The 22,763-nt window shown below is 34.2% G+C and overlaps 1 protein-coding gene across 7 annotated transcripts in view; it reads left to right on the top strand.

The window, feature by feature from the left end:
- Positions 1 to 585: 585 nt before the first annotated feature.
- Positions 586 to 22,763, top strand: part of LOC123528468 (thyroid receptor-interacting protein 11-like) — a 79,894-nt gene continuing 57,716 nt past the window's right edge. For all 7 annotated transcript variants that reach the window (XM_053519051.1, XM_053519036.1, XM_053519046.1 and 4 more), the window contains exons 1-4: positions 586 to 838; positions 15,646 to 15,722; positions 17,487 to 17,597; positions 20,139 to 20,238. In XM_053519051.1, coding sequence (XP_053375026.1) covers positions 745 to 838; positions 15,646 to 15,722; positions 17,487 to 17,597; positions 20,139 to 20,238 — 382 coding nt within the window. In that variant the 5' untranslated portion in view covers positions 586 to 744. The remainder of the gene's footprint in view (positions 839 to 15,645; positions 15,723 to 17,486; positions 17,598 to 20,138; positions 20,239 to 22,763) is intronic.

Genomic DNA, 22,763 nt, shown 5'->3' with positions numbered 1-22,763 from the left:
AGATCATCAAGACACCCATTCTGAGATTGGATCACAACTGTGGCCTCTAGAATGTTAACAATGCAAATGTTGACGGACGACGCAAGACGGAGGACAATGACTGGTCACAATAGCTCACCTTGAGCACTTCATGCTCAGGTGAGCTAAAAAGTTCATTAGGGTTAAAAATTTAAAAGTATCTCTAGAAATGTAGAAACTTAAGTGTGGGAGCATATAAAAAGATTACTAGCTATTATATGCACTTGTTCTTTTGCAAAAAAATATTGAGCTCTGAAAGTCACACAATATTTCCACTGTAGAACTGGTGCATATTTGTGTATACAATGCTACATGGGCTAAGAAAGTGTATTTATCTTCTTGATTTACTCATTACCTCTGAATTTGTGTTGGTAACACTGGAAATTAAAGTGAGCTAATGTAAATTTGACTTCTAGTCGGCAAAACATAACAGCAGTGGCATGAGGGTACAAAATGTAAATTTGCATGTTTTAAACAGGTTATAATGTAATTGTCCTTATCCCCAAGACGGGCCTCGCACCACTCATAGTATCTGAGATTTGTCTCCCTTGAACTGAGTATGCGCACTTATCCAAGATGGCGGCCGCCGTGTTGGCATTTGTGATTTTTACGAAAACATAGAAATTTCTCTATCTGTCAACCAATTTGACTAAATATAGTCCAACACAATATGCGTTCCAAGTGTAAAGAAATGACCCGTATATAGAACTTCTTCTTAATTACAAGATGTCGTGGTTGGGAGGCAGTTTGTCTTCGTTGACAGGTCAGCTGTCAAACCTGACGAAAGATATTTTGACAGAGGGAACAGAGGAAGTTAGTGGTAGGTGTAATGTTGGTCCGTTTCCAGTTTTAAAATGTTTTAAAGATTTTTTTTGCGCACAGAACTAGCTTTTCAGTTGATTCTTCCAGTGTCAGCAAATCACCATCTGGCCTGTCCCAGATTTGTCGTGCGAACGATTTGTACAGTGTCGGTGGTTACATAGTGTTTGTGTAAAATTAATTAAAAATAAAATATCTTGATATTTTGTGTCTGTTCCTTACATGCGGAAAACCAGAGGGAGCCCAAAGACCAAGCTATTGGAGCGCCTTTAGATAACATGTGTGAGTATTAGTATGACATGTGAGAAATAAATATAGAGTGGTGGAACCTATGCTCGCTGTATTCCTATGCTATCTTTCTATCTATCTTCCATTTAGTCAAACCCCTGCTGGGGACCTAGACTTGCTGAAGCGGTCTTGATAAATACGCTGTCTGCAGAAGCCCAGATGAATATATTTTATCATGCTATGTTCAACAGCGACCAGTGGCGATATGACTTTCTACATCTACATCTACATGATTCTTCCAAGAATCATTAACGATTATGACTGGAAGGCGCTTGTCTGGGCAGTGTTAAAAATGAGAAAACTCATTAGGTGCAAAGAATAAAAATTACTACAGGTGCTAAGTTAAAAACATAGTGAAGGAAGTTACTGCAGGTGTACAGTAGCCAGCCGATTAGCAAATATGTTGAGGCTGGGGCTGGACTGTACATATTGAGGAAGGCCATTCCATAGTCTAATTGTACGGGGGAAGAAGGAGTTCATGTGGTATTGAGTACAGGACTGTGGAATTAGGTAGTTCAGGTTTCTGGTCGGAGTTAGATGGTTATGGTCGACGCATACATGATTCGTTCGGATTTTGTAAAAATAGATGAGAGAAGATTGTATGCGCCCTTGTTCTAAAGTTTGCCAGTTTAGGGTGTTAATCATCTGGGTTACACTGCTTGTATAATTATAGTCGTTAAAGATAAACCGTGCAGCTGATCTTTGCACTTTTTCGACTTTGTATGAGAGGGACTTTTGCCAGGGGTGCCAGATGGATGAGCAATACTCGAGTTGTGGGCGGACATAGGTGTTGTAGGCTTTCTCTTTGACCTTTTTGTTTGTTGTCTGAACATATCTTTTGATGAATTTAAGAGAGTTGTTTGCTTTAGAGGAAATAGTATTAATATGTTCAGACCAGTTTAAGTCTTTAGTTAGTGTAACACCTAAGTATTTAGCGGTATCGGTAGATTTCAGTTCCTTGTCATGCAGGGTGTAAGGAAACATGACAGGGTTTCGTTTGCGAGTAATTCTCAGCTCCTCAAACTTGTCTGGATTAAATTCCATTGACCAGTCCCGTTCCCACTTTCAAGGGCATACAAATCTTTTTGTAGTGTTTGGGCATCAGATGAGGACTTGACTAAGGTATACTATGGTATCATCTGCAAACAGTCTTGCCTTACTTCTAATAGAATCTGGTAGGTCATTAATGTAAGCCAGGAAGAGACAGGGCCCTAGGATGGATCCCTCAGGGACACCGGACAGGAAAGGCAGGGTGTCAGAAGTGCAGCCGTCTACAACTACTCTTTGGGTCTGACCCTTCAGAAATGACTTTATCCACTGTGATACCAGAGGGTTTACAACAAACGTAGCGATAGCTGCGTGCACGGCTCACCAGCTGATACATTTCACGCATTCTGTTTAGTGGCACAAATCTCAGACAAATACATCAAAAATACCTAGTTAAAGTTAGTATATTAGAAATCATGCATTTCATTCAGATATAAGATACATTTAAGAGCAAGATTTGATGAATGTGACGCCTGGTTACACTACGAGTGCCTGTCGAACTATGAAAAGATCGATGTTGATCTTAGTATTTTGACAAAGCCCAAATGGTTCTGTCTGAGATGCAGGGAAGAGTACTTTTCTTATACACCAAACAAAGTGTAGGAAACATTAGTGAGTCAATCACTGTTGTTGTTTGAATCATTAATACTTGAACATTCTGTTTACATATGACATTAGTACAGTCTAACCTGTACTAACGGTCACCTCTGATCAGTGGTCATTTTATGATGCCCCCAACAGATTTTCCTCTATTTTATCACTTTATTCAGTGGCTACCTCCCGTCCGCGGCCAGCAGCCACCAAAATTGCCTCCCGGCCGCCGTTTTTGACCCCTTTCAGCGGCCATGTTTCTTCCAAAACCAATTATTTTTAGGCGAAAAACGCCGAAGATACCCGATTTCTGAGAAACACGTGATTGCTAAGTTCCGCGTGACTTCACCACAAGAACAATAAAAGTGACACAAGCTTCTCAATTAAAACTGATAACCAAAGGTGTGATCCCCTTTTTATTACGATCAAATGGTCAGTAATTACCGGCAATTAGCATGTCACCGCGTGTCAATTTTGTTGTTCACTCTTTAATCTCAGTTAAAGATGGTGCTCGATATCTAATTAGTAGCATTATATTTGTGATTTTTTATATTTCTGTCATCAAAATACTTTTAAATTTTTACGAAAAATATTGTATTCGAAAGAAATATAAACTGCTCGATCTTTTACAGAACGTAACGGCAATCTTAGATTTTAGCGTAGACAGTAAGCACGGAGAGTAGCTTCCCTTACCAAAATGGCGAAAATTGTAAACAAACTTGTTTTGAAGTTGAAAAATTGTCTATAACAATTTTTGTTGTAAAAAAACACGCCGGAGTTTTAGATTGCTAAGAAGACCATTCGTATTGCCAAGGCAAATGCACGTCAATGTCAAGACAAATGCACGTCAATGTATCCTGGTAAAATAATAATAGAAAATTGAAAAAGAAATGGGCCTAAAGGCTAAACTGGTCTGAAGTCTGAAAAATTTGTATACTGGCTGCACCTTCGATCAGCGGTCACCTGGCTTAAGCGGCCAAATTTTCTGCTTCCCTTGGCTGGTTGCTTAAGGCAGGTTAGACTGTATACGTCTTTTGAGCTTTGTTCTAATAGTGACTCCATTTCTGTAAGAGAAATATACACATAGAGGCACATACTAAATTTTATCCTCATTTCTTTTGTTTTTCACATAATAAATATGTAATGTTCTAAATATTATACTCGCATATGCTTATTTGTTCATTTTTAGCCAATTGAATCTTTTTGGCATGATTCTATCTTATCCCAGTAGAAATGTATTTTTGCCTTTTTTAGTAACCTATTTACTGTTGCACACTGTTCTCTGTACAGCTGGTGGTCTATTGTCAGTCTTGATTTGCGCCATTTCTGTTCCAACTTGCGCCTTAAATGTTTAGCATCATGAAGTTCTTGTGTATACCAGGGACAAGTTGGTCTCTGAATGATGGTTTTTGTGCGCAATGGTGCATGTTTATCAATAATTGATGCAAGTTCTTGTGTGTATGTGTTAACTAACTCATCAACATCTGTCATTTGCATGATTGCCTTCAAAGACTCTGAGTTCAGAAGATCCCCTTTGAATGAGTTAACATCAATTGCCCTAAGTTTTCGAAAGGAAGCAGTTTTTCTCACTGGTGAAGGTCTAGCAGCTTTTGCTTTGAAAGTCACTGACTGGCCCCTTAAATAATAAAAATTGGACATTTTCACGTTGTGACGTGCCTAGCTCAAAAAATGTTTCATATAAATTGATGAAACCTTGCATGAGTCTTCAGGTATGAACTTGTGCACCTCCTATTTTTAGCTCGACTATTCGAAGAATAGTCTAGCTATTCTACTCACCCTGGCGTCGGCGTCGGCGTCGGCGTCGGCGTCGGCGTCGGCGTCGGCGTCACACCTTGGTTAAGTTTTTGCATGCAAGTACATACACCCATCAATTAAAGGCATATAGCTTTGAAACTTATTTTTTCTTTTTCTAGGTCAATTACCAACCTCTCTGGGTCAAGTCCCATAACTCTGACATGTATTTTGAGCAAATTATGCCCCCTTTTGGACTTAGAAAATTTTGGTTAAAGTTTTACATGCAAGTTACTATCTCCAAAACTAATGCAGATATTGATTTGAAACTTCACATGTGTCTTCGGGGTTATAAAACTAGTTGATAGCAGCAAGTCCCATAACTCTGACTTTCATTTTGGCCAAATTATGCCCCCTTTTGGACTTAGAAAATTCTGGTTAAAGTTTTGCGTGCAAGTACATACAGCTATTTCTAAAAGGCATATAGATTTGAAACTTACTTTTTCTTTCTCTAGATCAATTACCAACCTCACTGGGTCAAGACCCATAACTCTGACATGTTTTTTGAGCAAATTATGCCCCCTTTTAGACTTAGAAAATTTTGGTTAAAGTTTTACATGCAAGTTATTATCTCCAAAACTAATGCAGATATTGATTTGAAACTTCACATGTATCTTCGGGGTTATAAAACTAGTTGATAGCAGCAAGTCCCATAACTCTGACCTTCATTTTGGCCAAATTATGCCCCTTTTGGACTTAGCAAATTCTGGTTAAAGTTTTGCGTGCAAGTACATACAGCTATTTCTAAAAGGCATATAGATTTGAAACTTATTTTTTCTTTTTCTAGATCAATTACTAACCTCACTGGATCAAATCCCATAACTCTGGCATGTATTTTGGGCAAATTATGCCCCCTTTTGGACTTAGAAAATTTTGGTTAAAGTTTTACATGCAAGTTATTATCTCCAAAACTAATGCAGATATTGATTTGAAACTTCACATGTATCTTCGGGGTTATAAAACTAGTTGATAGCAGCAAGTCCCATAACTCTGACCTTCATTTTGGCCAAATTATGCCCCCTTTTGGACTTAGCAAATTCTGGTTAAAGTTTTGCATGCAAGTACATACAGCTATTTCTAAAAGGCATATAGATTTGAAACTTATTTTTTCTTTTTCTAGATCAATTACTAACCTCACTGGATCAAGTCCCATAACTCTGGCATGTATTTTGGGCAAATTATGCCCCCTTTTGGACTTTGAAAATTCTGGTTAAAGTTTTACATGCAAGTTTCTATCTCTAAAACTAATGCAGATATTGAATTGAAACTTCACATGTGCTTTCGGGGTTATAAAACTAGTTGATAGCAGCAAGTCCCATAACTGATATGCATTTTGGTCAAATTATTCCCCCTTTAGAACTTAAAACTCTTTTGATATTTAACCTTTTTGGGTAATATTTTCCTGCTTCTGGGACAATATTTTGAATAGTCGAGCTTGGCTGTCTTATGGACAGCTCTTGTTTGTCTGCCTCTGCCTCCAATTTATAGAGTTATGGCCCCTGAAATAGTCAAAAATGCATATTTTCACCTTGTGACGTGCCTAGCTCAAAAAGTATTTCATAAAGATTGATGAAAACTTGCATGAGTCTTTATCCTGATATAAACTTGTGCACCTTCTATTTTTCGTCAGGCTCCACCCTCTATTCCCAAAGTTGTGGCCCTTGAAATAGTAAAAAATGCACAGTTTTCACCTAGCTCAAAAAGTATTTGATATAAATTCATGAAACCTTGCATGAGTCTTTATCATGATGTGAACTTGCACACTTGGCATTCTTCTTGAGATTTTAGCACTAATTACAGAGTTATGGCCCTTTAAATAGCCAAAATAGTGGATTTTTTGTTTGTGATGCTCATAGCTCAAAATGTATATGGCCTAGTATAATGAATCCTTTATATAAAATGTTTGATGAGGCTATACCCCCTTAAGACTGCAAATATTTGAACTATTGCCCCATGTTTGTGACAAATGTACCAGTTGGGCACACCCTGTGTCCTACAGACACATTCTAGTTTGGTTAACATTTTTGATATTTATAAAGTCAAATATCTCTGTTACTATCAAAGCTTTTGACTTGAAACTTAAAATAGTTATTTACTATCAAAGTCTATACCAGGAGAAACAATCCCCATAACGCTGATTTGAATTTTGAAAGAGTTATACCCCTAACTTAGAATTTTTTGGTTAAAGTTTTTGATAAAGTCAAATATCTCTGTTACTATCATGGCTTTTGACTTGAAACTAAAAATATTAATTTACTATCAAAGTCTACATCAGGAGAAACCATCCCCATAACCCTGATTTGAATTTTGACAAAGTTATGCCCCTTTTTACTGTAACTCAGAATTTTTTGGTTAACCCTTTACTCCATACAGATACAATAGTATTGATTATTGATACCCAATACACTCAGTAGCATTATCTGTACACTATCTCCATACAGGTTATTGGAGAAAAATGCAAAATTTATACCTGTGTTACTCAGATCAAAATTAGTTTTTGAATACTTGTTTTAACCATTTAGCATCCAACATAATTTATTTTTAGAATTAAATTTCCTTTCTGATGGTATAATTTTCATAATTTTGTGATAAATATTTTTCACAATAGAAAGCTACAAACCTAAGACTTTAGAATATTATTATAATTTAGCTGTTTTATGCATGTGATACAACAGAAAAGAAATATTTTTACTGTTACAAATGCACAATTTTATTAATTGAAGGTAAATGAAAGACTAGAAAGGTCTGTATTAAGTGATTTTCAAAATAAGCAAACCCATTTAATTATAATCATTAAAATCTACACCCCTACCAAACTTACAGAACTTCATAGATCATAAAATTAATTAATTACATAATGTTTTGATAAGAAGCACTGATCAAAGACACTTTCTATAAAATTTGTTGATCCACATCATAAATAATGATGCAAACAACACCCTAATTGCTTTGTTTTGACAGCTGTGCACAATAAACACACTTCCAAGGGGTCCAGGTCAATTAGCATAAATTCCATATGTTGACAAGTGATCTATGGATTTTAATGGTTGTTATGGTAACCACACCTTTTATTACACCAATCTTATGTCTCATTTTTACATAATTTGCCATAGTTGAATGATAGAATGCAAATAATAACTTGTTTTTGGGTCACCTATGTACTTTTCCATCCATCAATAGCTGTCCTAATATATATAAAGTCAGTGTGATTTTCAGAAAATGCCACCTGAATTAAAAGTGATAATTATCAATAAATTACAATTATGTTTTATAAAGTTGCTTTAATTCAGAGTCAAGCACTGAGAAAAGTCAAGCGTGCTGTCTTATGGACAGCTCTTGTTTGACATAGAAATTAGTTAAGTTTCGCATACCATTCCATATAAACTGTTTGATGTATGGCTTTACATTTACATAATATCATTACACATTGCTATATAGTGCAAGACTTGTCGAGTTCCACAAATACATGTACATTGTTTATCTTATCTATTTTGCTTCCTTTATCTGAAAATCTCTGGTAATATTTTGACCCGATACTTACATCAATTCTTCAAATAATCAAGCGCGCTGTCAACAGACAGCTCTTGTTAAGTAACTTGTCAAAACTGTTAACAGTAATGGGATGACATGCAGAATGAAAGTTTTGGTCACATCAAGGTCAATGTTGAATTATGATATCAAAGGTTAAATGAGGATTATTTTTTGTCTCCTCTATATGTGTCTGCTTTGTACCGTGTCTGCTTTGTATTTTCACCCCCTGAAAGGAGAAGGTTCCCTTTTGTTGAAAAATGGCTTAGAATTGAAAGGCTCAGAATGGAGTAAATTCTTACTTTCCTGTCATCAAGAACTATTTTTTTTTTATCAAACTGCATACAATAGTGTAGTTTGCAATTTATTTATTATTGATGTTTTTGTGGTTTTTGTGGTCCTTGATAATGCATCCAACTAAAATCATCTGTTTATGGCAAAATATGCCTATTTTCTAAAGAATCTGTGTTTCACCAATATTGTGCAGTGATATGTAAAATAGAAGATAAAAATTCTTGTAGCAAACGTCTGTTGTTACCAGTTTGAAAAAAATTCAAAATGTATAGGCTATATAAAGGCTTTACTGGAACCTTATTATTTTAATATGCCTGTCTTTAAACACATCTCATTGTGCTAAGTCTAATTATTATGTATCATTATATGTATCGTTTAAATTTAAATGAAGCTTTGTGGGCAGACATACAATTATTTTTTAAAAACAACTTCTAGTTAATTGTGGCTTTTGATTAAGAGGTTTTTATTTCCTTAAGTATCTTATCAGTCTCCATTTCAGTATTTCATTTTAATAGTTGGAAGAAGCTGATCAAATGTGGAGTTGTTTCCCTTCGTTTGGTCAAAAAATAGCATTGAAAATCTATATAGGCCTACATCTAATATCCTGATGCGGCACCATCTGTCACCAACACTAAATATCTGTAGATTATTTATCAATATATATTCTTATTATCATAAAAGCTATATATTCAAAATCTGCAAACCTCGGCAAAATGTCAAGACAGGACTGATTTGACGTCAGAGCTGTGATACTTGAGAAGTGTACAATCTGTGCATTAATACTGTCAGACTGTTAACATCTGATATCTGGTTTAAGGTAGCGGACCTATAATGACAATCAGAAGTTTCCATTTTATTACGGATTTCGGCATTTTCAAAATGTACAGAAATTCATGCATTTTTGTCTGCCGAAGAAAACCAAAGTAAGATATGGAGAATATGTATGTAATCACACAGAAATTGCAGAGTGCCATCTTCTTCGATAACCCTTAGCCTGCTGGTGGCAAGTGATTCTGCCTTTGCGACCAGTGCAGACCAAGATCAGCCTGCACATCTGTGCAGGCTGATCATGGTCTGCGCTGTTCGCTATTAAGTCAGTAAATTTTTCAGTGAACACCCCTTTGAATAATAAATGGTATTGCCCAAATTGAATGAATGATGGACCAGCAATTTTAGAAATTTAGCAGTCTAGTTTCAGTATGTTTATACTATTACAAATAAATGTAGCTATGCAAGCAAAAGCCTGCCCGCTTACCTCAATATAGAGAGCACAATTCTAAGGATTGCGGGGTCATGAGTTCGATCCAAAGTCGAGGCCTATGTTCTCTGTGACAATTTGATAAAATACATTGTGTCTGAAATCATTCATCCTCCACCTTTGATCCATGTGGGGAAGTTGGCAGTTACTAAATTGAGAAAAGGTTTGTACAGGACTGGTACAGAATCCAGTAACTGCATGTTATCTGCCTGCCATAACATAACTGAAATACTATTGAAGAAGGGCACTTACCCCCTCGCCCCCACTAACCCCAACGAAAAAAAAATTTGTATGAGCACAATAAGTCAGTACAATAGCCTTCTGTATATACCTTGGTATAATAAAGAAGAAAAAACCAAGTGAATGATTATTACTTGACTGAGATGACATACAGCCTTGGAAATTTCCTTAGGAAATGCATGGAATATGGCTTCTGTTATAATGAGCAGGATTTGTCCGCTTCATGTTTATTTCTAAAGCCTTGGATTAGAGTCTTATTGAATTGCTTGTAAGAAGCCATTTAATTATATTGAATGATGGAGATTTAACAGTCTAATAATAGCAATACAGTTGAACCTGCCTTTGTGGCTGCCTGTAACAGACAGCCTTAAGCTGTCAGTCAGCTAAGATAGCAAATAACTTGTCTTTAGCAGCTACCTGTCTTAAGCAGCCAGACTGTCACTACTTCCTTAGCTTGCTGCTTAAAACTGTGTGTGATTGTAAATGCTGAAAGTATGGATACATTACTTGATATCATTGAATTTTACAGAACATAATAAAACTGTTGTCTGATTAACTGATGAAATCACATTTAAAAATTATAAATGAATAAAGCGAGTAACACAGTTTAAGCAAAAAATTACACAAGTATATTTTCATTCAATCACCTCTTTTTTCAAGCCATGTATCAAAATACATGTACAGTACAATCGCGGTCCTACGAAAAGCCACGGGACTGGCCGTTTTTTTTTTTTCATAATGTCGCATTTTTCACCAATTTTAACTTTCAACAACACTGTATCAGGTACCTTGTATATAAAGCATGCTAGTTTACATTGCCCAAAAGTTATAGAAACAGAGAAATACTTCAGGGCTTGAATACAGGTAGGGTTTAAAAATAGGTTAGAAGACAGTATATAGTGCGGCCTTTCTAGAGTTCACATTATTGGAAAGATTTGAATTTGATTGTTGTAATGAGGTTGTTCCCATACAAAGGTTAACAAAGAATTTTACAAGATGGGAAAGAAAATATACACTGTTATAGTGTTTGTTCTACATAGGTGTTGTTAATAAAGGTAATACCATATATTCCCTTATTAAAGCCCCTGGTAGCATTACATTTTGCATAAGGGAAGTGTTTATTAAGGCCTTGAAAAAAGAACAATACTTTTTTTAATAACTTTAAACTAGGGATGGGAACGATTACTGAAATCAATATTCGAATATTCGGTTTGCTATATTCGAATATTCGGTTTGTTTTAATGGAAGCTTTAAATTCTTATTAAGTGATTGGCATATACACAACTTATTCATTTGTTTAAAGCGTGGATCATCGTACGTAATAAGGCCAAAAACCTGTTTGTTTCGGGTAACCTGATCCTACCTAGCAAAACCTGGCGATCCTAGCGTTTTATTTCATGATTCTGTCAGTATAATCATGAACATATTTAACTAATTCATTGTTTTAGCTTCAAAATGATACAAAAACTCAAGACGATTATAATTTAGATCGTCGCAATTTTATCGCCAATTTAAAAACGTGACGCGCTGTTGTATTACCGCTGCCATTTTGAAAATTTTCAATCGGGGGTGTATAAATCGTCGTGTAAAAAGCAAGTAAGGCAGACTTAAACCTCCTTCAACATGAACTTATACATCAATCATATGTTATTTCTTGATTTTATTATAAGGTACTTCAAAATTTTATTCGAATACGGCTGATTGCAGATGAAAACCGATTCTGCGGATGGTCTGAAACGTCGAACAAAATATTGTGAAAAGATCGACAATATCTACAAGTTTGGTATTGTTTTCGAAAAAAAATCTACAAATTGTTGCATAAAACAGGCGCCAATAAAAATGAACAAAAGATAAAAAGATATCACATTTACGACTAATACAAACTGTTAATCCGTAGTGATGACCCCAGGTAATTATGCATTGCAATTTTCTTGTTAATTGGACGTCTTTTGACATGCATCTGACACATTGACGCCTGTTGCAAACTGTTAATCCGTAACAATGACCCCTGTAGGGCTGTCATCGATAGAAACGATATCGATGTATCAACGATATTTTTTTGTTGATCGATTATCGATTCCCATTTTCAAAAATCGATATTTTACAGAGAGAAAAAAACTACCAAAATAAACACTCAGACCCTAAAAAACAACTAAAGTTCACAAAGTTGTAAATTTGGATAAATGCAAAAAAGGAGTATAAAGGAAATAAAAATGAAAGATGTTATTAACTTTTATGTATTTCTTTTCTTTCATAAATACAAATACAACACAATCAAACAGAAATATGGAAAATGGGCAATAAAACTTAAAATAGCATTTACAGGAAGGTATATTGTATGCATATGAACAAATAGGTCGTTAATCTAACTTAATAATCAATATATTGATGTATCGTCGATATTTGTCTTCTGATATATCGGTATCGTCGATACGCCTAAGACCCAATCAATGACAGCCCTAGACCCCTTCATATTCGAATATTCGACCGATTTTCGAATATTTGAATATTCGTTCCCATCCCTACTTTAAACTAAATGCAAACTCAACCGAATGAATTTGAACACTTGTAGCACTATGGTGCAATAGAACTGATATTGACTTTTTATTGGGTAGGGGGCATTTATTATGTGGAGGACGTTAATTGCAGAACAAATGGTAACTGATTTTTTTTTTTTGATGCACAGTTATGCCAAATTCATTATGGTAAAATCAGAATTTGTGCAGAAATTTTCCTTTATTTTGAAAATTGCAAGTTGTTTGGTAAAATATTCTTTAGAGACATAGGATAATATTTGAGCCACACATGAGAAAACCAACATAATGCATTTGTGATCAGCAAGGATCCAGATCAGCCTTCGCAACTGCGCAGTCTGGTCAGGATCCATGCTGTTCGCTAACAGTTTCTCTAATTACAATAGGCTCTGAAAGTGAACAGCATGGATCCAGACCAAACTGCGTGGATGTGCAGACTGGTCTGAATCCATGCTGGTTGCAAATGCACTATGTTGGTTTTCTCATGGTGCGGCTCATTTATAAGAATATCAAATCTCTTGTAAGTCGTATATTTCACAAGTACAAGCAGTTAATGAATGTAGAGAAATTAAAGCGAACTATGATGGGAATATAATGAAGTTAAAAGAAATATAGCAAAATTATATCCCTCACGAAAATTTCAGAGTATAACTTAGCTAAGCATTGAGAAAGAATTTTAGTTTAGTTTCCCCCAAATGGTACCCTTTACCCTTATCAGTACTGTTGTGCTGAATAAAGGGTACCTGATAGTACTTTTATCTCTGCTAAGATGGTTGGGGAATTATGAAGAGGTTTAGAGCCTTGGCTACCAAGATATGTGCCCATTTATCAAATTGTGTCTCCTTTTTGATTTAACAGTTTAAGAAGCTTTCTTTTATGAATACATGATGTTTGCTTAAAACGTAAATTGAAATGTTTGTGGGACGTTTTTTTCCCTTTCATTGCCAGTTGCAAAAACATGTTGCTCTAAAAATAGCAATTCAGGAGTATATTCAACAACTAACTTGCATTGCTTAAGAGCCAAGACTGCAATTTAAGACTGCCTTATTGTCCCAGCAACCACAAATTGCCATTCTCTTGTCTGGTTGGTTAAGACTTTATATATAGCAGACTCAACTTAAGTATAGATCCAGACTTTACGAGACACAATATTTGCTTTCTAATTCTGATATCTGCAAATATTGTGACAGTCAATAGATTCACAATGTTTGTATAATTAGAATATTTGCCAATTACAAATAGGCTTGCTTTTAAAATATCCCTGTTTGCAAAGTTCATGCCACATTATCATATATGAATTAAGGTTGTTCTGCAGGTTTGATAAACTGGAAGTCATTGGGTAATATCTTTTATCCAGATTTCATAAGTGTTGACTTCGTTGGTATACAGAAAAGAAAATTATTCTGCGTACTTATGTCATGAGTTCATTAATAAAAACAGCAACATTACTTTCTTTCTTAAGATAAAAATATGGTTAAAAATGTTGTCAAAAGAAAAAGATCAAAATAATGCATTCAAATCCGTCTGAACTTTGCTGCTCTCTTTAATTAGGAGCTAATATCTCAGAAAATATAGGCACAGACCTAAACATTTTAATTGGCCATATAATAGACAATATATAGAGTGGACCCATTGGTCCAGTGGTAACACTGTCTGACTGCGAATCTAGGGAGTTTGTGAGTTCGAGTCCCTGCTCTTCCAACTAAAAAATTACATTAACATTGGGATAAGACTCCCATGTATGGGTGCTTTACACCTGGCACACTTAAGAACCAGGGAAGCTTCTGGACTTAGAGTGCTGTCTGTGTCACTCTCTTCCCACTAACATTACTAACAGTCTTCTGGAGGAAGAATTAGACTGGGCTTGAACATTTGAAGAATACGTAGGGCTATTGCACCCACCCATTTGTCTGCGTCTGTGTCATGATTTGGTTAAATTTTTGTATGTAAGCTGGTATCTCAGTGCCCACTTATGGGAATGGATTGAATCTTCACACACTTGTCCACTATGAAGAGCCAGCAAGCTCTGTACATGTTCCGTAATTCTAGTTTACGTTTATATTAAATTCTACCCCATTTTCGACTTGTATATTAACTCAGTTAACTTAATTTAGAGACCAGGTAATTGAATTATAGTTTAGCGTTGCTGTCCTCCGACAGCTCTTATTTCATATCCATTTTTTTAATGAAAAATATACTATCAAAGAACAGGAGACAACTTCCTTGGCTTCACTGATACATTTTATACCTATTCCATGACTTCTGTATCAGCACCTTTTTCTGAGAAAAACGATTTTCCCCATTTAAAAAATCACCAATAAAAAGGAAACAAACTTCACTTTTATGGAAGAATAATTATTGTTGTTTAAATTAAAGTCTAGAGAGAACTACAGTAATTGTCATTGTCTCTGTGATAATATTAGAATTATACGCAGGAACACTCACAGATATTTAGCGGACAATTTTATTTAGCTGACAGATCAATCGGTGTCTTCTTTCAAGAACTGTACTTGCAGGTCACTTTTTTTTGTTGTTTCAGATATTTGAATTTTGAATTTTAAATAAGTCGTAAGCTTTTTCAAGAGACATGGCTGACTTTTATCAGCTATATTTGATATCTGTAAATCCTTAAGGCGAAAGACAGGATACCTTAATCATGATTACTTATGCAAAGTTTTAATGAATCTGGAAATGCATAATATTCTATAGATAGACATTTGTTCATTTTTTTTCTAAGAATAAAGCTATATGGTTATTCTTTGCGGGGAATATCAGTCAATTAGATGTTGTTAGGTGCTGGTTGTGAATATGTGTTAATCTTTACCATGTGTTTAGACTTAATGTAATTCATGGCATTTTTTGAGTGATTTTAATTGGGTGATTTTAAGCATTGACAGTATAATGCTTGCAATTTAATCCCTGATTTCTTAATTAAGTTATTTTATATGTTTTAAAGCATATTACTTGAAATTCTTAAATGGTTTTCTCATAATTTAACCACACTAACTTGTAAGTGGATATTTATTTCTGTCATAGATAAGAATACCTGAGAAAGCTTAACTGTTATCAATATATTTGAGGGCCTCTCAAAGGTCGCCAGGTTTCAGCCAATCAGAAAGCAGCTCTGGCTTATCAGTTCTTCCATATTTGGACAATAATGGCCAGGTGAGCCGGGAACCATTATCAATCAACAGAATGATTATGTTTGTCTTACAGATCATGTGACAGAGTTACGACTCGCCCAGGAGAAAATTAAGGAGCTTGATACGGTGTGTGTTAGCCAGAAGATTGAGGTACGTAATTATTTTATATTTGCATTTAGTAAACTCCGGATATTGAAACTGACCAGGGTGTAGAATCACACTGATCAATTGAACTTTATTATTACAAGTTGCAGTGTAATTATACAATTATGAGACTGTGGAGTTGGAACTTTTAGCATTAATATATGAATTCCCTGTGAGATAAATACTTTTAGCCGCAAAGAGTAAACACACATAAATTTGAATGGACTGTTTTATTTTCTCAGGTATTTGCATAAACACTTTTTATGGATTTTCAAATCCAAATGGAATTAGTTTATTTTACTTTTGTTTAATCCTTTGGTTTTGTTTGCAAATCTTGCACATTTACATAATTTCGTAAGATCTGAGGTTTAAAAATGTCTGTTTGTAATAATATAGTGTGCATGAGGTTTTTTTTTTAAATTTTCTTTTTTGTTATGTATAATGGATTTAATTGTTATTTTTTATGAATTTGCATAATAATACAATGCCAAATATGTTATGGTCTATGGTTTAAAGAAAAATTTCAGACTGACCCTTTTTTTCTCTCATCATTTTGTGAATGCTACTGACTGTACAAAATACAATTTATTCCATTTGAAACGGAATTTTGAAATGTGGGATGGATATTAATATTGTTTACTAAATTTTATACATTACAATTTATGAAGTAGAAACATTGTTGCATGCAGTAAATATAATTGTTTGGGAATTTTCAGTTCAGAAATGGGGAAAAAAAGCATCACTTTTTTGCTTTGCGATTGCCTCCTTTTGCGGAGGCAACTTTATAAGGAAAAAGTCCAGTTTAGGGTACTTTATATTCAAATCTTTAGATTGATATATAATCGCTAAAATTACCAAAAGTGATACTAAACTAGACATTTTTGTCACAAGTACAGAATGTAAAAATAGACTTGTCTTTCGTTATTCAATTATCACTAAATTTTACATAGAATTTTTTTTAGCATACAAAGCAAGCCTCCGCCTACCCACATAATTGAAAGTAACTGTGGTTACTTTTTGCGAATAAAGGTAACTTTGCAGAGTCATTTGGCGTGATCTGTATTTATGCATTTTTACAATGTCATGCATGTCTATGTTTGAATTTCCCTAACACTTGAGTCTCATAAAATGAAGAGATAATTTACATTTATACTGTTGAACAATGGTGAAATAGGGTTTATCACATTTATTATGGTCGTATAATAATATTTCAATGAAATATCCTTTGTGTTAAACTTCACGTCATAAATCATTTTCATACTTCATTTTATTGCAAGTGCGTTTGCACTCTTCTCTCGTAACTGAACAGGAAAATAACAGTCATTTATCAAAAAGTTGTTTAACATAAGTTGAAAATTATTTATGTGTTTTGGAACATGTGATATACACAGTGTACTCAGGCGGAGATACTTGTTTTAAGGAAGTACTTGTTAAAGAAAGGTGCTGTTTGAATTTCTGGAATGTGTTCCTCTTATATAACTGTATTAGAGGGGTTCAAGAAGAGATATTCAAGAAGTGACTGTCAGTGATTTAGGAGAATTAGCAGTAAAAGGTTTTTGAAAAGTAATTTTATGCGTTTTGAAAAAGTTTATGTTACAGATTTCTAAAACATAGATGGTTTGTTCTGACATAACATTCTGGTACACCTGGTAGGTTATTTAAATGAAATGTTGTGAAAAATGGCATTAAATAAACAACCAAAATAGGTAATAAGGAAATACATTGCACTATAGACTGGATTATACATGTATTTTTTTTTTGTCTTTACAGATAGATCGTCTGAAGTTATTGAATAGAGAAGCTGAGGAAAAGGCGGAAGGGTCTGAGTTACAGATCAATAGAATATCCACAGAATACAGAACTTTACTGGAAGAAAAAGAAGTAAGTACATGTACACTGTTATTTCATCTTGAAACCTCTTTGTTGAAGTAATTAAAGTCTTTGATTTTAAGGCATCTTCTCTCACTACAATAATTATTGGTTCAAGTTACAAGTCAAATGGCAGTAAAGTTCTTTTATGCATGTGAGGTGGCCATTCAGCTGTCTTTCTTAAGGTTTTCAGTACGACCCAGTTACCCAAGTGACAAAAAAGTAGCTTTGTCTGCATGTCAGTTGTGATTTTACTCAGTTACATGTCAGTCACAGTTGTTTCCCAGTTCTGCTTGTCCAAAATTTTACTGTGTGTATTCATTTAAAGAATAAATCTCCTTCATTATACTTATAGTGATAGTAAATAGGTTATCATTCTACAAGGTCAAACTCAGGTATTATTGTTCAATGAGTTCTGCTTACAAAAGGTAACCTGATTGTAATGTGAATTTTAAGTTAATAATAAAGAAAATCTTATTTCAAACAAGTGTACTTAAAATTTCTGGGCCCCATTTACCTAAAAGAGAAAGAGTATCCTTACTGTCCTCGGACATTTTTAAAAAGGCGTGTCATGTTAAAAATCATTTTTTGTTGAAAAGTAATGTTTCTAGTGTTTTAATGTAATATATCATGAATTTTGGGGTTCAGTTCACAAGTTCAATCCCCAGGAACACTGAATATTCTGTTTGTATGAGGAATTAACAGTAAACAGTGTCTGAAATAATTCATCATCAACCCTCTGATGCATGAGCAGAAATTGTTGATTGCTTGTGGAGAACAAGTCAGTACTGGTAGAGAATTTAGGAACACTGTTTAGGCCAGGGGTTCAGTGCTACATAACTGAAATATTGTTGAAAAACTTTGTTAAACTCAAACATCAAATATCAATATGTGTTGTATAACCAGGATAGTCAAATATCATCTGATTGTGAGAAGATACTGTCTGATGTACCAGTGAGTACTGATTTTATGGGGAGTGGGTTTTGTATAAAAAAAATCTAGTTCTGTATAAAGATCATAGGGCTGCACTTCAGTATTTGTTGAAATGCAGAATATTGTTGCATGTACTCCATCACATTAGATAGGTCACATACATATTTAAATTGTCGTCCTATAAAAATATGATTTTGGTGTCTTTTGTTTATTCTTTTTAATTCAAAGCAGTTATCAGGCAATGGACACTAGTATTTTTTTTAAACAGTTTGATCCTAGGAATTTTGTTCTGTCTTTTCATTTGAGGGAGCTGGATGGACTTTGTTTTATTATTAAATTCCAGTATACTTTAAATTTTGTTCTTTTTTTTGTTTAACTCTGGACCATTTCTTTAAGGCTATTGAGCTAAAGAGAAAATGAATAAGTATAAGTATTACTATGAAAACGCTCTTGTAAGTTTTGCCAAATAGTGAAATTTACATTAAAATCAGTTATTTTGGCGTTGGTATCACGAAAGTTTTGCACGTCAGCAGGTTTCTCAAAAAGAATGTGATCAAATGCTTTCAAACTTCACACGTGTCCAGCATCATAAGGTGAACTCGTGGAACAAGTTAAATAACTCTAGCTTTTATTTTATCAAAATTATGCCCTTTTTTTCACTTAAAAATTTGGATAAAGTTTTGTTTGTAAGCCAGTCTTTCAAAAACTTCTTGACTAATGCTTTTAAACTTCAAACATAATTTCTGCTTCTTTACTTGACCTTACATGGCAAGTTACACAACTTTCATTTTTATAAAAGTTATGCCACTTTGTAACGTAGAAATTTTGTGACGATTATGCTTAATGCTTGTAAGCTTTTCCAGAAGAATTACTTTTCCAAATGTTTTCAGATTTTCCACAAGTCTTTTGCGTCATGGGATGACCTCTTTGCTCCTTTTTTCAAATTTTACTCAGCTTTTTGTATGTAAGCTAGCATTAGTTAGAAGGAATGAGCGTTTCATCATTAAGCACCTTCTTAAAGTAACATATATGATTTAAAATAAAAAAGTGTAAAAAAAACAACAACATTTGATAGAACATATTGCAAACTTGATAATTTTATGTCTAGAGTGAGTTATCATTTATTACAGTAATGTGCAGCCTAAGTCATTTATTTATCTCTGAAATATATCTGTATTTGCACAATATAAGCGACAGGATTTACTTATCATGTATTATAAGATTATTACATAAGCAGATTTGAACATGTTTGTGTTGTCTAGAGGGACTGTCATGTAATTGACTATATTACCTTATTTGGGATTATATAATACCCATCCCCCACATTGAACATCACACAGAATTATTACGTTTTATCTGGTCTTTGAAGATCTTCTACACTAACTTAATTACATATAACACTTTCATGCCTTAGCAAGAATATTTTAAAGCCCGGAATTTTGAAAGTTTCAGGACTTGTCTTGTACGAAAATGCAATTTCATTCGGAGTCATTAAATTTTTTTTATCTAGACGCCATGCAAGTTTAAATTTGTTTAAAAATGTCACACAAAGTATAACATTTCTTTGGTGTTAAAATATTTATTTTTTGCGTTGCTAACAAATCAGTATTGCTATTTCAGAAAGAAATCAAGAAATTGAAGCATGAGGTACAGGACTTGAAGAGCTCGTATGTGAGTCCAGACACCCAGCCAGCAGTACTTCGACTGGATAGTGATAATGGTATGTTAATCTCTCATAAAACATCAAATACATGCTATAACTGTAATATTGTGCATACTTAAATTCACGGCATAATACTATATGTTTCACTGGTGCATACTTCAGCTGTAATATGTATAGTACTGCCAAAGTAATGTACAGTCAAATTTGTAGTAAGCAGCCAGTGAAGAGAGAAACACAATCTGTGTACTAAAGACAGTTTGCTGCTTAAGGCAAGTTAAAATTGGAACATAAAAGTATATTAACCCTGAGCCTGCTGACGGCAAGTGATTCTCCTTTGCAACCAGGGCAGACCAAGATCAGCCTAGTCTGATCATGGTCTGCACTGTTCGCCATTCAGTCAGTATATTTTTGGAAAGCACCCCTTTTAACAGTTAATGGTACCATCCAAACTGAAAGATGGACAAGTTCATTATAGAAATTTAGCAGGGTAAGGGTTAATACAGGTGGCCACTAGGGTAGGTTCAGCTGTAGTTCACATGTTATATAATAATAATGGTCTTCAGAATAATAATGTAGAGGTATTAAGTCTTGGAAATGTAATGTTTACTGCAAGTGTGATACCCTTAAAATATAATGCATACTGCCAGTTATCTGCCTTTAAGATATAACAAACGGCTCTTAAAATGTAATGCATACAGAAAGTGTAATACTAGAAATGTAAAGCATACTGCAAGTGTAATATCCTTGAGATATATGATGATATGTATAATTGTATACAGAGAAAGATTTATCTGACAAACATTAATAATAGTTGCCTAGAATATTGACTGTTTAGACATGTAGTTAAGAAAAAGACACCCTATTCTTTGTAAAATCTGAGAAACTAATCTTTATTGAATCAGCCTAAAACTAATTTATGTACCTGTATATTTTAAATTGATTAAAACCACATTCAAATGTAAATTATGCAAAGAAATAAATGCCACAATTTACAATGGACTTATAAATACCCCACCAGGATTGCAGAGTATGAAAAAACGTAAAAATCTGGTTTGTGGGTTTAGCTACATTTGTCATACACGTATCGGACAAGAAATCGAGACAAGAATACATATGGAACAGACGTACTGGTTTTATAATGTTTAATTACAGCCATTATGTCAATAAAATGAGGAAGTCTGATGTTTACTTTCGTTATATTTATTCTATATGTTTGCTTGTACAACATGTATAATACAGTAAGAGCTAGATTTTCCTCTTCTTTCATTTATTGTGCCTTGACAGAAAATGCAAACTTTAATCACTGTAAAGTTTATTCATGTTTTTTTAGAAAAAAAGATTTTTTGATAAAGCAACTTTTTCTTCCTTTTAAGTAAAGTCGGTTGTTTACATTACCTGAATTTTATAGTGACAAAAGACTTTGTTAAAGATTCAATGCCATTCACTCTAGGGTATGTTATATTTTATCTATTGCTGTTATACCCTGTTTCCGGTGACGCTGTCAAAAAGTTTCAAAGTCTAAAGTTCAAGTGACAAATTCATGTTTTAAAAGTGTTTTTACTAACTGTTATCAGCTAGAAAATTTTGAAATGTTTGGGCTCCCATATTTGAATATTATCCAATCAGAATTTCTCAAGATTTCAAAAGGTGTATTATAAATTTTGTAATTTTGAACATTCTCTTTAAAGTCACATAATTGACACTAGAGGCACTTGAGTTATCTATAAATTGTCTTGTAGATTGAAATTAACTGTTCCAAGGCCCTCCAAAATTCAGTAAAATTAAATTTTAAAAGAAAGCCCACAAAGGCAGCACTTTCAAGGGGTCAGATATTTTTGGAGCAGAATTCTTTAACAGTTTTAATGGGTTTCGGGGGCCTCCATGAAAGAGTGGTTAGGGTCGCTGACTTCAGATAACTTGCCTTGATCAGTGTGGTTTGAAAGCACATTTGTGGTGTAGAATTCTACATGTGAGGAAGCCGTCCAGCTGGTTTTATGAAGGTTGGTGATTCTACCCAAGTGTCTGAGCATGCCTGAAACAATACTTGGATAGCCACCTGGTCTTCCTTTAACATCAAAAGCAGGAAAATAAGTCACCATATTCCCTAAATTGATTCCAGTGAAAAATTTCAGGGTCTATCTAATCATTGCAGAGTTATGGGCCCTGCCCTTGTACAAATTTGGTTTCTCTGAGAAAACTTTTGTATGGGGGTAGTATTTCTTTTCATTTATAGCTCTAATTTGTTAGTGTAGCTGTATTGATCTACAATAATTTTATATGAATCCAAATAGTTACATGGATATACAAAGGTAGTTTTTTTGCACTATGGTGCTGAAATTGGTTTTCTTCTTTCTTTCTTTTTTATTTTTATTAAGTCTATATTATTTCTTTAAATTATTTCGTAAATTGATGTTTAAAAGGGAAAAAACACAAGGGACCTCAGTGACCAAGTGTTTAAGATTGCTTACTTTGACCCACTTTTCCCACACTATAGGTTCAAAACCTTGCCTCAGGGGGAGTAGAATTTTTCATGTGAATAAGCCATCCTGCTGGCTCATAGTTGGTGCCCATCTTGTGTCTAA

Source organism: Mercenaria mercenaria, chromosome 1, assembly GCF_021730395.1.
Source record: "Mercenaria mercenaria strain notata chromosome 1, MADL_Memer_1, whole genome shotgun sequence".
Taxonomy (NCBI): domain Eukaryota; kingdom Metazoa; phylum Mollusca; class Bivalvia; order Venerida; family Veneridae; genus Mercenaria; species Mercenaria mercenaria.
This window is presented reverse-complemented; position numbering and strand designations above follow the sequence as displayed.